Source organism: Triplophysa rosa, linkage group LG3 (genome assembly GCF_024868665.1).
Source record: "Triplophysa rosa linkage group LG3, Trosa_1v2, whole genome shotgun sequence".
Classification (NCBI taxonomy): domain Eukaryota; kingdom Metazoa; phylum Chordata; class Actinopteri; order Cypriniformes; family Nemacheilidae; genus Triplophysa; species Triplophysa rosa.
Genome location: NC_079892.1, coordinates 11295170 through 11309201, shown reverse-complemented (window position 1 = coordinate 11309201; position 14032 = coordinate 11295170). Strand labels below are relative to the sequence as shown.

General features: G+C 39.3%; 2 protein-coding genes across 3 annotated transcripts in view; one reads left to right on the top strand and one right to left on the bottom strand.

Annotated features, from left to right (window-relative positions):
* Positions 1-1043: 1043 nt before the first annotated feature.
* On the top strand, positions 1044-10965 carry etfa (electron transfer flavoprotein subunit alpha). The gene is made up of 12 exons (XM_057329356.1): positions 1044-1147; positions 1865-2014; positions 2102-2183; positions 2283-2365; positions 3682-3781; positions 4771-4881; positions 5122-5223; positions 5865-5933; positions 6028-6110; positions 7884-7949; positions 8795-8875; positions 10426-10965. Exons 1-12 carry the CDS (start codon positions 1109-1111, stop codon positions 10462-10464), a joined length of 1005 nt encoding a protein of 334 aa, XP_057185339.1. The 5' UTR covers positions 1044-1108; the 3' UTR covers positions 10465-10965.
* A 160-nt stretch (positions 10966-11125) lies between these two features.
* tmem266 (transmembrane protein 266) overlaps positions 11126-14032 on the bottom strand; it is a 48299-nt gene continuing 45392 nt past the window's right edge. For both annotated transcript variants that reach the window (XM_057329353.1, XM_057329354.1), the window contains one exon: positions 11126-13986. In XM_057329353.1, the coding sequence (XP_057185336.1) occupies positions 13349-13986 (638 nt within the window). In that variant the 3' untranslated portion in view covers positions 11126-13348. The remainder of the gene's footprint in view (positions 13987-14032) is intronic.

Below are 14032 nucleotides of genomic sequence, written 5' to 3'. Positions count from 1 at the left end.
TATATTTCGATTCATTTTTTTTCAGATTGGTCGTTCAGAAAAACAAATCGTGTTGTACGCATCCACTTACTCCCAAAGAACTGACCGCCTGTCGAACCTCACCTTTGACATTGACCCCTAACCCACAAAGAAATATATTTAATTTACAATGGAAACAGTGTTGACTTCATGATGTAGTGAGGAGACCATCTAGGAGATTGCAAGAACAAGTTATGTTTCAGGCGCATTATATTATTGTATTATATAGGCTACAAACTGTTTGAATGTTGTTTACGAAGACGCAAATGGCTACTTTCTAAATAGCCTACATTTCGTGTATGAACACACTTAGAATTGTTTTAATTTTTGGACTTTGCATTAAATATTGAATAATGTTTATCATATAGTCAGAATTATTGCTAGAGATTCAAAAACTCAAATATGTAGCCTAGTAAAAATGTATCACTTAATAAATGTTTTATTTTTGTCTTCTTAAAAAAAAACTTGTGCTATATTGGCTACTGTTTGTTTAAACTGTAATTTTGTTCCTATAAGCACGAGAACACAAATTTAAGAAAATTAAACTTCAACAAAGCTAATCAATGAAATGGAACATGGAGAATGGGAAATAAAAAGAACCAACCACAAGAAACATTATCAAACACCATTTGAGCACTTCAGTAAAAGATCGTATTCATCCTCAAACTGTTGCATTATTCAGTGCAAATAAATACGTTTTGATAACAGTATTTTTTCTGAACTACAACACAGGCTCGAATTTTAAATCACAAAATCTTGTAAAATCTATCGCCCGGTCCGGTGGTCTCGAAGTCCAATGGCCAACTCCAGTCTTGAACAGATCACACATGATCGACGTCGGTTAAGCTCCACCTCCTAAAAGATGCTTAAATGAGTTATTCCGCCATCTAATTACTAATTTTATTGCTACTGTATTATATCTCCACTCACATATCCAAAGAAACATCACGCTACCTATAAAATGAGGTTTTATTTACATTATACAAGAGAGGGGCGTGTCTCTCAGTAACGCGGTCTCGCGAGAACTCAGTTACGCAGTTACATATCTCCTTGTGCTAAAGGAGTAGAGTGGCGGTGTGTTGCTGTAATCATGCTCAAAGCAATAAACAAGACGAATCTCAGGCAATTGGTAAGAAAATATACCGTCGTAACAGTGTATTGACCCGTGCACACCTTCTATAAATGCTGTTATTCATTCTCAGTGTCCTTTGTGGACACAAGTGTACTTGGTTAAGTAACTTAGCATGCTGGCTAACCGACTCACATGTTGTGCAGTATATCAACTGCTTTTTCTGTTATTTGTTACCTACTTTTGTAGAGTTGTAGTATTTTCCATAGTTAGTCGTTAAAACGTGTTGTCATGTCGTTTGTGACGCTGTTGACTTATGATCATACAGCATGTTAGCTTAGCAGCTAACGTTACGTGAAGTTTCAGGTTACTTTGCTCACATTCAGTTTTCTCATTATTTCTGTATTTTAGGTCTTGGCATAAAAGGTTATAATAAAAGGTTTTTGTGTTAATGTTAGCCTTTTTTAAGCAATATCATAATAAAAGTCATCATAATAAAGCTGGTTATGTATCTCCCAAGGTTATGCAATATGTAAACGGCGCATTATGAAACCAGATTTAGCTGCACTTTTATTTTAAACAATTTCATTCAGATGTGTTATGTGATCAGATCTTATACACTCAGACGTGTCTATCTGTTTTGCATCAGATTTCAAATGACCTCTAAAAGTTACATCACAATGATCACATCAGTTATTTGGGTGAAAGGGTCCGCTTGCTATTTATATCATGTTTATATCATATCGTGTTTTACCTAACACCGTTTTTCTTTTCCAGTCTGGTCTGATTCGGAGGTTTCAGAGCACGTTGGTTGTTGCCGAACACAACAATGACACACTGACCCCCATCACCCTGAACGCCATCAGCGCCGCCAAAAAACTGGGCAGAGATGTGTCCTGTCTGGTGGCTGGAACCAACTGCGCGAAGGTATTATCTTTGAATGTCCATTGATTTATTTGTAGATGCCTGGTTAAAAGGCCGATTTCAGAGGTCTGATTATGGGTTTTCGGACAGGTTGTAGAACAGCTGTCTAAAGTTCAAGGAGTGAAGAAAGTTTTGGTGGCTCAGCATGAAGTGTACAAAGGCTTATTGCCAGGTAAACCTGACTTTATTTCACTCGTTTAATTATTAGGGAACTATGAGGGAAAAGATGTATCAAGAGATTGAACAAAAAATGCCTTATTTTCTTTCACAGAGGAGCTCACACCTCTCATCTTGGCGACCCAGAAACAGTTCAATTTCACACACATCTGTGCAGGAGCCTCTGCGTTTGGAAAGGTACATTTAAATGGACATTTTAAGGAGACAGTTCACCCAAAAGTGAAAATTCTGTCATCATTTACTCACCATCAAGTTGTTTCAAACCTGTATAAATGTCTTTGTTCTGTTGAAGACAAAAGAAGATATTTTAAAGAACGTGGAAAACTACACAGTTCTGCGGCCCCATTGACTACCATAGTAGATTTTTTACCTACTATAGTAGTCAATGGTGCCCCAGAACTGTTTGATTACAAACATTCTTCCAAATATCTTTTTTTGTGTTCAGCAGAAGAACAAAATTTGTGCAGGTTTAAAACAACTTGATGGTGAGTAAATTGTGACAGAAATTTCATTTTTGGGTGGAGTGTCCCTTTAATTCTTTATTATTTTATTGGCAGCCTGTTTATACATGACTCAAAATTGACTTACATTTTTGCTTTGGTATTGTTTTTGTTATTTGTTTACATTTGTTTTTGTGCTGGCAGCCTAGTTAGGACACGAAATAAACAGAAAATGTTTACTTTGATCTTATTTTTGTTGTTTGTTTGCAAACTTTTTTGCTGACAAACCTTTATCAGTCGACACAGATTGTTTGCCTTTATCTCTTTTCTTTTTTAGCTGACAAACGTTTTTCAGTTTGCACAAAATCGAAAAGCATCTTTTCTTTGACCCTTTCTTAAAATGTCATTTGTTTTTATTTTTCATCTTCTTGCATCACTGATAAGTGTATCTAATCCGTCCTTAATGCAAGATTTCATAGTTACTCTCATTCCGAAGTTATTTGATTATTTCACAAAGACAAAAGCACAAATGGGAAATGGATTAGAAACTCTCGCACCGCCGGACCCCTATCAGGCTTAGTACTTTTGGAATTGTGGGAGAAGTCCGTCGGCAATAAGTGCGGCTCTATTATACGCACGGTTATTTGTCATTGCGCAGCCAAACTGTCAGGCTGCAGATCTAATGGTATTTAAATTGAATTGTAATACATTAAACAGTATCTTATGTAGCCTAACCCCAGACCAAAGAGATGTATTAGTCTCAATTTCCTCACTGGCTAAACCTATTTTATTTGATGGATTCTTAAGTGGTGGATTTGGTTTCATTATGTCACTATATAAAACACTTGAATTACCACTATGCAATATTTTTCACCTCTAGACATAACTTAGAGCACTTTTTCAGACTCACGGATATTTATTCTGTCTGGATGGACAACGTTTTTCGGTCATTGTCTGCCAAAGCCATACTTTTTCCTAACAAATCACATTTACAGATAAGGATGCAAGGTCCAGATTTATCCAAATGCTACAAAATATTTTTTGTATTTGCAGAATCTTCTTCCAAGAGTGGCAGCCAAGCTGGACGTCGCTCCCATTTCAGATATCATAGAGATCAAATCTCCAGACACCTTCGTGAGAACCATTTACGCCGGTGATTATAACAATATTGCACTTTTGTAGTGCTTTACACATCATGAATCAATGTAACTGTTTTGTCTGCTTTTGAATAAGCGTCCAGATGCGTTTCATATCGTCATTGTTTAACGTCTCGGCTGATTGAGTTTCTGATTTAAGAGTCTGGCTGCTGGACACACAGACAGCGTCTCTCAGCGACTGGGAGCATGTCGTATATTTTCATTTGAACATCAGAAGGAAACCCCGGAGTCCTTTTGTCCCGCTTTGCGTGTCTTATTTTTCAAATGCCTCCATTTAAAAATTCGCCATTTGTCGTCCATAAAATCCGCTCCCGTAAATACTTCATAATTACTCCGGCCACTTAATCTTTGGCAAGCATAGAGCACTTATTTAAAAAAATCATATTTATGGATCTTTCGTTGTAAATCAGATTTGGGCGCTTTTTATGCGAAACATGAAATGAAAAGTGGTGGTTTGCCACTTGCGATCACTTATGTGACTATAAAAATGTTAAGCGGTCAGAATGTGTTGAATAGATTTCCAATTAAAAAAATTAACAGTAACTAAAAAAAACAAGTGGCTTTTTTTAGTAATGATCCATGCAAAACTCCATTATTTAGTTACACCAGAACGGTTTTTTAACGTTTAGTTTAGAGATGCACCGATATATCGGCAAATAATCGATATCGGTGGATAAAAGCTATTTTTCACGTTATCGGCCGATAGTTTAAAAACAGCCGATGATCAGGGCCGATATATCCTGTCAATCAAAAGAGGACAGAAAAATGCAATGAATTTGTGCTCTGTATATAGAAAATGTTCAGAAACATCACCAGTTTGATGTTCAATATTAATAGTCATTATATGAAATAATAACAATTGAAAAGTTAAGAAATATTAATTTAATCTTCAGAATCGGCAGATATCACGCTGAATAATTAGCTATCGATGGAGAAAATTAGTATCGGTGCATCTCATCTCAATACTTAAGTTTTTCGGCTACAGGTAACGCCCTCAGCACGATCAAATGCAATGAAAGCGTCAAGGTCTTCACTGTAAGAGGAACTTCCTTCGAGGCTGCAACCATAGAGGGGGGCAGCGCCTCTTCAGAAGAAGGTACTGTACTGTAAAATCAAACCCGATGTTTGTCGTTCATGTTTTCTTTTACGCTCACACAGATTTTGATACCACACACAAAGGTTTATAGTCGTTATTGTTGTATATAACCGCAACAAATCCTCCGCTCTCCTGTGAGGTTTTGATGGGCTAGTTTGTTTAAACATTGGGTTTAGGTGTATTTCAGAATAGCTTGGCCTGTTTATTTGGGTGTCTTCTCATGAGATGTTGGCTTTGCAGTCGCCCCGTCCACACCTGCTGGGCTCTCGGAGTGGCTGGAACAAACTCTAAGCAAGAGTGACCGACCAGAACTCACAAGTGCTAAAGTGGTCGTGTCTGGAGGTAAGAATCTTAGAAGTGAACTAATAAATGTTTTAAAGGGATTTTGGTCCTGGATTCAGATTGGTCAGATTTGCAGTCATATAAAAGGATGCAATATAATAACGGATATGAAGCACACCTGTTCACTTAGCCACTGTATTTATCTTAATATTAGTTGCTATAAGGTAAATTTGTCCTGCGTTTATTACATTTTTATTAGTATACAGATGCCTATAGTAAAGTATGTTGCAGCAAAGGTTGAAATTCTTTCAACGTTTGATCAATTGTTTCTTGCTATTCACCTTCCCAGTTAAAATGTTTTTGTGTTCTCTGATGCAGTCTAAACTCAATAATAATAAAATGCATACAATATAGTATGTACATACATTTTGCATATTCGTGTGTGCTTATTTGCAAAAATCGCTAATCAATAAATGACTATAAATATAAAACTCTTTCCTCAGGGACTACATCAACCCTCTTATGTTTGTAGTTTGTTTGAACTGTGGGACATGTTGTCGGGTATTCCCTTGAAATTTCCAGCCAGTATTTTTTGCTCGGAAAAACAATAGTAAACCGAGACGGTATCGATCTCACTGGAGTCATAACCTTGTCAGTAATTTCATATTTTCTGCCCATCTGCCGTCTCTCCATCACAATAGGACGGGGCCTGAAGAGCGGAGACAACTTCAAGCTTCTGTACGACCTCGCCGACAAGCTGAACGCAGCCGGTACGATGTGACATCACACCGTTGATTCCGACGCTTGGTGCTCCAGTCAGTTTGATGGTTGACTTAAAGCTAACTAACACAACTGTTCTTGCAGTTGGGGCTTCCAGAGCTGCAGTCGACGCTGGCTACGTCCCCAATGACATGCAGGTCGGACAGACGGGAAAAATTGTGGCTCCTGTAAGTGTTGCTTTTGGAAAATTGTAATATGTTTTTTCTCCGTTGTAAATTACAGGATAAAAACACAAATCAACCAGATTTTGCGATGTATGTAATGTAATGTAATGTTTTTTTAATTTTGGAGACTACGTCCGAATGTTTTGTTCTGTTTGAATTCAGAAAAATGGATGCTCGTTGCCCTTTAAAAAGGTTTTAATTTTCCATTATCCGGTTTGAGTGAAGCCTCCCAACTGTCATTATCTACACATTAGCGGAGCTTTGAGGCGTTGTAATGTAGTTAATGGCACATTCTGGCTCCTAAATGATTTACCAGAGCCATTAGTGGAGCCACGCAGGTCCGCCCTGAGCTCAGACCTGGGCAATTCAGTCCTGAACCCAATTCTCCAAATGTTTTGACAAGCTTGTCAAGCGCTGGCCGACCACTGTGCATTAGTATTCGCCCTCAACAAGTCCCGAATGGATTGTACCGGCGAAGACTCCAATACAATGAACTCGAGTGAAGATGAATAGGCATTGTTTTGGGTCGATTACGTATGATATTGTGGTTAATCGGGACGTTTTGATGACGTCTTTTTTGATAGCACCTCCTTGTTTACTTTTTGGGAGCTTCCTTTATCTATCTAAAAGCATTTTTGGACTATAGAAGATTGCAAAAGGGAAGTACCCAAGTGATGGATATATTTGTGGGTCTCCCGTCGCTTGCTTTTAGAGCCCCGGCCGCCCACCCCGCGTGTTCACAAATTGAAGCGGAGGCCCCCAGGAGGGCCAGCAGCCACATTAAACTGCACTGAAATATTCATGGAGCAGTGCATTAAGCTGAGAGCCACTGATGTACCTGTCCCACGGGAGACGGGTGAAGCAGGAGGGAGGGGGTGAAGGGTCTGCTCCCCGCCCGCTTCCCCCGTGCGTTCCTCTTTCGAGTCATTGTGAGGATGTGGCGCTCTGCACTCTGGGACGGGAGAAAGGTTCTGACACGCCCACCGGTTTAAGCTCATTTGCTTTGATTTAGGACACCTATGATGGGGCTCGACTGTTATTAGAGTAATTTATTGTTCATTTAAAGTGATAGTTCACCCAAAAATGTAAATTCTCTCATCATTTACTCACCCTCGAGCTGTTCCAAACCTGTATACATTTCTTTGTTCTGCTAAGCACAAAGGAAGATATTTAGAAGAATGTCAGTAACCAAACAGTTCTCATCCCCCGTTTACTGTCATAGTAGGGAAAATAAATACTATGGGAGTGAATGGGGGGTGAGAACTGTTTGGTTACTGACATTCTTCCAAATATCTTCCTACCTGAGAGTGAGTTAATGATGACAGCATTTTCGTTTTTGAGTGAACGTTATTATAAAAACAATAAAATGTTATATTAAAATGTTTGAGTTGAATTTAGGCATATTAGAAAGATTTGTTCTGTTTTAATATGACGTTTGAAAGGCTTTTGTAAATTACAAAAACAAAACGACACAGATTTTTATTTTTTTATATTGTTGTTATCATCATTATTACTATTATTATTATTATAAAGGTAGTTAGAGAAATTTGTTGAAATATGTAACCCTAAGAATGAATTATTTGTCGTTTTAATTTTGTAATTCTGATATGCGCCAGTAAACCATCCAAAACATCTTAGCGACCTCTTAGCAACACCCTAGAAACCACCCGCATCATCATGGCAACATCCTGCCAATTCTAAAAACAACATCCTTGCCCTGTGCTGGCAAAAATTGTGCTTTCATTTAAATCTATGCAATCTCTGTTCATTCTACAGGAGCTGTACATTGCGGTCGGCATCTCTGGAGCTATTCAACATCTCGCCGGAATGAAAGATAGCAAGGTACGGTTAGTCACATGATGTAATACACACACAATGTAGTACACTTGGAAGATATCATCTTCTCTGATAATCGCTTCAATTAGAAGGAAATCCACCCATGCCCAACAGTATCTCGGAGAGTTTCCGAATGTGCCAAGTTAACTCACTCTTAAGTGTGACGGTCTATTGGAACGGAGCATTTTAAGAGCGATCTGGAGTAGCTTTTTACTCGCATTCATAATTCATACGCTCTTCTGCGTCCTCGGAATACAGCTCCTTGTGATGCTGCTTCATAATCAGTCGGAGTGCTCAACATCATGAACCACAGGCTTTTCCAATGTCCCACACAAAAACATTCATCTTACGGCCACAGGAATCTGTTTGCATGGTTTTGTTTTGAAGTTATTGCATGAAGAATTGTTTTGATTTGTAGATATTTAGTTGTTGTATTTTTTACTTTTAAAAAGCATTTTTTGTTAAAAGTGTTGTTTTCCTTAAACTTTCATATAGAGAAATACTTGACTTGAATCAACTCATTGAAATCTGTCTTAATTCTTAACAATATGAGTGTTACTATAAACCTCAAAGTTGATAAAAATAGAAATATTTCACACAAAGACGTCTAACCCAAAATTATCGGCTCGTTTGTCTTATCACTATAGATTTTGAAGTGATCCTTATTTTTAATTTTAAGATATTTTGTTTCTTCACTTTCAGTATTTTCTGACAGGTTACATTGAACAACACATAAAACAGTAAAAGAAACAAATCATTCCGACTCTGGACCATCAGCGCTGGCCAAAAATTGAGTCTTTCTGTGCAATATAGCCCCCTTGTGTTATATAATTGACTTGTTTGTTTTACAGATCATAGTTGCCATTAACAAGGACCCAGAAGCCCCGATTTTCCAGGTGGCTGACTACGGCCTGGTCGCTGATCTTTTTAAGGTAAGAATCCACAACGGTGCCGTGGATTTGCACTCGGATACATTGATCTCACGTCGGTGAAGCATTTTCATCTCTTCTCTCGTCGGCCAAAACGTTGTTTGCGTCTTGCCATTTGAAGCTCCAAGTTGAACGTATACACAACATCCGATACGATGCGTTTCCTGTACAACATGGATCTCATTAACATGACAGATCTACATCAGATCATCAGAAACATTTCAATCAGCCAATCACGTGTATCGTTTGTTTATAATTAATAAGGCTACGAATTCCCTCCAATGACCCAGTGCGACTTATTCTTCAAGTTTACAGCGAAAACCTACAGGCAATCCATAACTCAAAAGTTGCTGTTCAAAAAAGCACTTCCATACATCCCTGTTAAATGTTTCCGTATGAATTATTCTACCCTAATGCATCTTGTAAATTATTGAGTTTCCGAATTAATCAGCGATGGGTCGAGGATCGAACCAGAGGCCTCTCGTCCAAGCCACTTACGCAACTTCCCTACTGCCAGCAACGCAGAAATGTAATTGATAGTCAGCACAAGTGCGCAGGTGTAGTTTTCCTCTATTTATTTTCAGTGTCCTCTCACCAGAGCTTTACACGCCCCGCTGCGTGCTGTAGTTTCAAGGTGGCACACGCACTCTCGATGCCAGAGAGCTGGCACGCGCACACACAAAGCCCGTGTCCATCTGTTGTTGGTGTTTACCCGGTGTAACGCAAGCATCATTTATTTCCCCGTGTTTGCCCTGTCGCTCATCTTTTATTCAGGAGGCGCGTGCTAGACGCAGGTGTGCAGGTAAACTGTGTAAAAGTGATTGCCGGTGACGGGCAGCGCCGGCGATCGGGGCAGGTCTCAGATCAGTTTACGCGTTGATCACTCCTCGGATAACTGATTAAAATGCATGGGCTTTCTCTCACTTCCTTAGATTGAAAACCCATCCGGGGACATATCAGGGTGATGGTATCGGTTTTCAGGCCCAGTTTGGGAATATCTGAGCTCCTCGGGTCTACAGGCGAGGACTTTTAATGTATAGGAAGAGTTCAGGGCGTTCTCAAATGACGACCGACGGGTTATGTAGCCATACACTTTAGGTCACCTGCATAGTAGAGAAGATTCAGCGTGTGACAGATTTTAGATTGAGCATTTTTTTGTTGTTTTAAACATATCAACATGCCACCATATTTGATCTGTTTATAACCAAACTTTATTAATGATTGAGATTTAAATCGACTTCTGTTATTTACTAACGTTCTGGGGCACTATTGACCACCATAGTAACAAACTACTAAAAAACTATGGTGGTCAGTAGTGCCCCAGAACATTTTGGTGTCCCACATTTTTAAAAATGTATTGTGTTCAACAACAAGAAAAATGTATATAGGCTTGAAACAATTTGAGGGTCAGTAATTTGATTTTTTATTTGTTTTTGAGTGCACTATTCCTTTAACAACCTAGAAGTGGATGATAGTATTTATCTTGTGTGCACGCTGACTCTTATCAATGTATGTTATTCCTGATCATTGGTTATTTCTTTGTTTGTTTCTAGGTTGTACCTGAATTAACCGAAGCTCTAAACAAGTCATAGATCCCCAAAAATCGAACTTACCTGGAGAATTTCATCAGGACCTTTTTGCTGGGAGCCTTAAGTCGTCTGGAGTGGATGCTACGTATTAGATCACTTTGTTCCTCCAAAGATAATTACAGAATATTTTCATGCATTACCATCAAATAATATGAACCACACAACCACTTAAATTCAATAATTCAGTGGCACATGGTTTTCAGAATGCAATTGCATAGAAACAAATTTTGAAACAAGATTTGTTTGCTCATTGAATATAAATATACTGGTAATAATGAAGATTACACTCTATTTTGCTTTGATTTCTGGTGTCTCAGTAGACAACAGTTTGTATTTCATTTCAAATAAGTATAATTCTTATTTATATATATTATATATATATATATATTAACAGTATCGCTGCTTCGTATTCTGCATACGTTTTAGTTTTTTGGTAATGTAACCATCTGTCGCTAGATGTTAATTGAAGTGACCCAATAAACACATCTTTAGTTTTTCCCATTACTTGAAAACTGTGTTTTCACATTTAGAAAAAGTTCACACATTTCTCACCCATACTAATTTGGAATGAAATGAAGAATCGACTGTATACTCGTTCTTTGTGTATGTAGTATGCAATAATTTAAACATTTCGGGACACCCATTTTAAAAACGAAGCTGAATATTGGACATAACCAATTTTTAATTGCTTGACAATCGCTTCCATCATCAGTTTATAAAATCACTCATCAATAACAGGATTAGTTTGCCTCAGTCAGAAAGCATATAGATCTGTTCATGCTGTTGGGATGGGGGTTGGGGGTATGCCAACATTCTAACCATAATGTCTCATAAAAATCTTCTAATACTGTATACCTGAAATGTTCGCCCGTCGCTTTCCGCGTTTTAAAAATACTTGAGTTTAGCACTTTTTTCCTCGCATAGAATTTGAATACAAACATCAGCATCAGTAATGTAAGAAAGGCAAAGGTAAGAAATTTGGCTGAGTCACACAGCTTCACACATTTGAACGTGGATCAAATGTAAAACCCTGCAGCATTGGGGGAGAAGTACTGTACATTGGTGTCTGTTGCATTTCGTACAAACAATTTGAAACAAATTGACGGATAAAAATCGCAACGAAAACAAAACGACGTCCTCCAGCCCGCACTCCTATATTGGTCTGCGGTCCAAAAAATCGAGTGCGTCTGCGCTGGTTTCGTACACGCCCAACGGACACACTGAAATTCCTGAAGAATCTTCCGATGATGACTCCCGAAGTACCTCTCCTTGACTCCAAGGAAGGTTGTGCAATTTTGGCAGGAGTGACAGTTCAAGTGCTCTTGCAGATTTGGAGAGAGAAATGTGCACCTGTAAGGAGGAGCGACGGATGAGGTGGGTAGCTGGGGCGTTGCCTCCCGTGTCACTTCCTGTGCCCTGTTCTGACAGCATGAAACCTGGAGAGTGTAAGTAGTGCCTTCTGAGACATAAGAGAGACGGATTGGCTATGTCTGAAACCAAAGGCAGTCGTCTTGTTGCTCATTTAGTCACTTGACAAACCGTTTTTTTTTTGTATTTAGGTACATTTTACAGAGATTGCAATCTGAAACATTGACGTGGAAATGCTTTTTCAGCTAGACTAGTTTTGGGGAAATAGTTGCTGGGTATGAATATATACCCTGTTATATACATCTTCACATTTGTTTGATTAACTGCGCAGCACCAGTTCAGGTTGTAATAGCAAAGTCGACTCTTGAATCTGTTTATTGCGAAACTTTCTAGCGTGCATTTGTTGTAACGAGAAAAACGATCTTTTCATGTTGGGGGATCTTGGGTCTGTAAGATTGAAATCCCCTAAACTATGACAAAATTAAAGCTGCAATCCGTTATATTTGTCTCTATATCGCCATCTATGTTTAAAACAGAAAATTGCAGGTTACTTTGCGTACATGACGTCAAACTGACAATATTCCTAAAATCGTACAGCTCGATTTAAAAGTAGGATAAGGGGACGGTTTTGAACATCAATTCTTTTAATTAAACCAAATAACGTTTTGTGTTGATAATATAGCAATTATTTAATGACAGCTCCGAGCACGTTGATACGATTGATATGTCATGAATGTCAAAATGACTAAAGAATATGGCGAATCGCCGGCTCCACATTGATAACTTTGAATCTCATTGGTTGGTCTCGTGACTAGTCATTATATGGTTGCTTCTAACCAAATGTTACTCAAACTTATCAATGTGATGGCATATTGAGTGTACTGTTATTGAGCGTAATGTTGACATTCAAATGTGATGTAAAAAAGCACAAAATATTGTTTTAATTAACAAATTGTTTGTTTATTTAATATTACTCTGATTGTGTTTGGCTGAAAATGAAGTCATATACACTAGCATGGCTTGGGGGTGAGTAAATTGTTGTTAATTTCATTTTTGGGTGAACTAAGAGAATATATCAATTAAACTCGTTATTTTGGTTTGTTTTTCGCACATAGAGTATTCTCGTCGCTTCAAACTAATTCAGCCACTATGAGCGGATGGACCAATTTAACCATGTCTTTAGTACTTTTCTGCACCTTGACAACAACTATAACCATGATGTTTCTGAGGAGGCCTTGAAATCTCTCGGATGTCCCTAAAATATCTTTATTTGTGTTCCGAAGACGCCGGGAGGTCTTAAAACATGTTGAACGTCATGTGGGCGAGTAAAAAATAACACCATTTTGATTTTGAGGTGAACTTTTCATTTAAGACTTGCATTGATGCCTGTTTGGAAACAGGTGGCACTAATTCTAAAGGTTTCGGACACAGCCAATGACAAAGCAATTGATAAAGAGAGTGAGAGAGAGAGATTTGCTGCTTCAGCTGGTGTTGGTGGTCACTGTCCCACACTCACGCTCTATATGTCCGGTATATGGCTCAGTGGTGTATCGGCGGGCTCCATTAGCCTGTACTTCTCCTCCAGCGATGGCTCGGTCCCCTGTAGGTGAATAAGTGGCTTTGTCTGGAATACACCCAGACGTTCCTGGTTCCTCTTGTTGTATATTTTCACCCTGTGCTCCAGTTCTGGGCTGGCTTTCACCGAGCCCGCAGGACTGGGCAACTTAAGGTTGACGGGGTCTACCCTGCCTTTCTGTGCCAGGCAGGAATCCTCAGACAAGGAGGACAGCAGCTCTTTGACCACCGCGCTGGGGTCGTGGACCCCGGGCTGCATCCCCAGGGCCAGAGGGCTGCAGTAGGGAGGAGGGCTGCAGTGCTGGCCGCTGTAGTCGGAGGTGGAGGCCTCCCGTACGGTAGAGCTGCAGTCAGTGGTGGACCCCAAGGTGTGGCTGCTGATGCTGTGCTGCCGGGCCGTGAAGCTACAGCTGGACCGGGACATGGTCGTGCTGGATGCTTCGCTCAATGTGCGGTCCTGGCCGCTGCCTGGGCCATCTGCGCTGACGAGAGAAGGCGGCAACTGGTTGGGGTTGGTGGGAAGGTGGACGTCGATGGCTGCCATGGTAATGACGCGTGCACCAGGATTGGGTACTCCGATGTCTGAATGTACAATATAGAAAAGATCATATAAGCTGTTTTAGTATCA

Excerpts from the sequence above, each read along its gene's own strand:
- etfa (XM_057329356.1), top strand. The coding sequence starts at position 1,109 with ATGCTCAAAGCAATAAACAAGACGAATCTCAGGCAATTG. Across the intron at positions 1,148-1,864 it reads AGACGAATCTCAGGCAATTG|TCTGGTCTGATTCGGAGGTT; the intron begins GTAAGAAAATAT and ends TTTCTTTTCCAG. Across the intron at positions 2,366-3,681 it reads GAGCCTCTGCGTTTGGAAAG|AATCTTCTTCCAAGAGTGGC; the intron begins GTACATTTAAAT and ends TTGTATTTGCAG.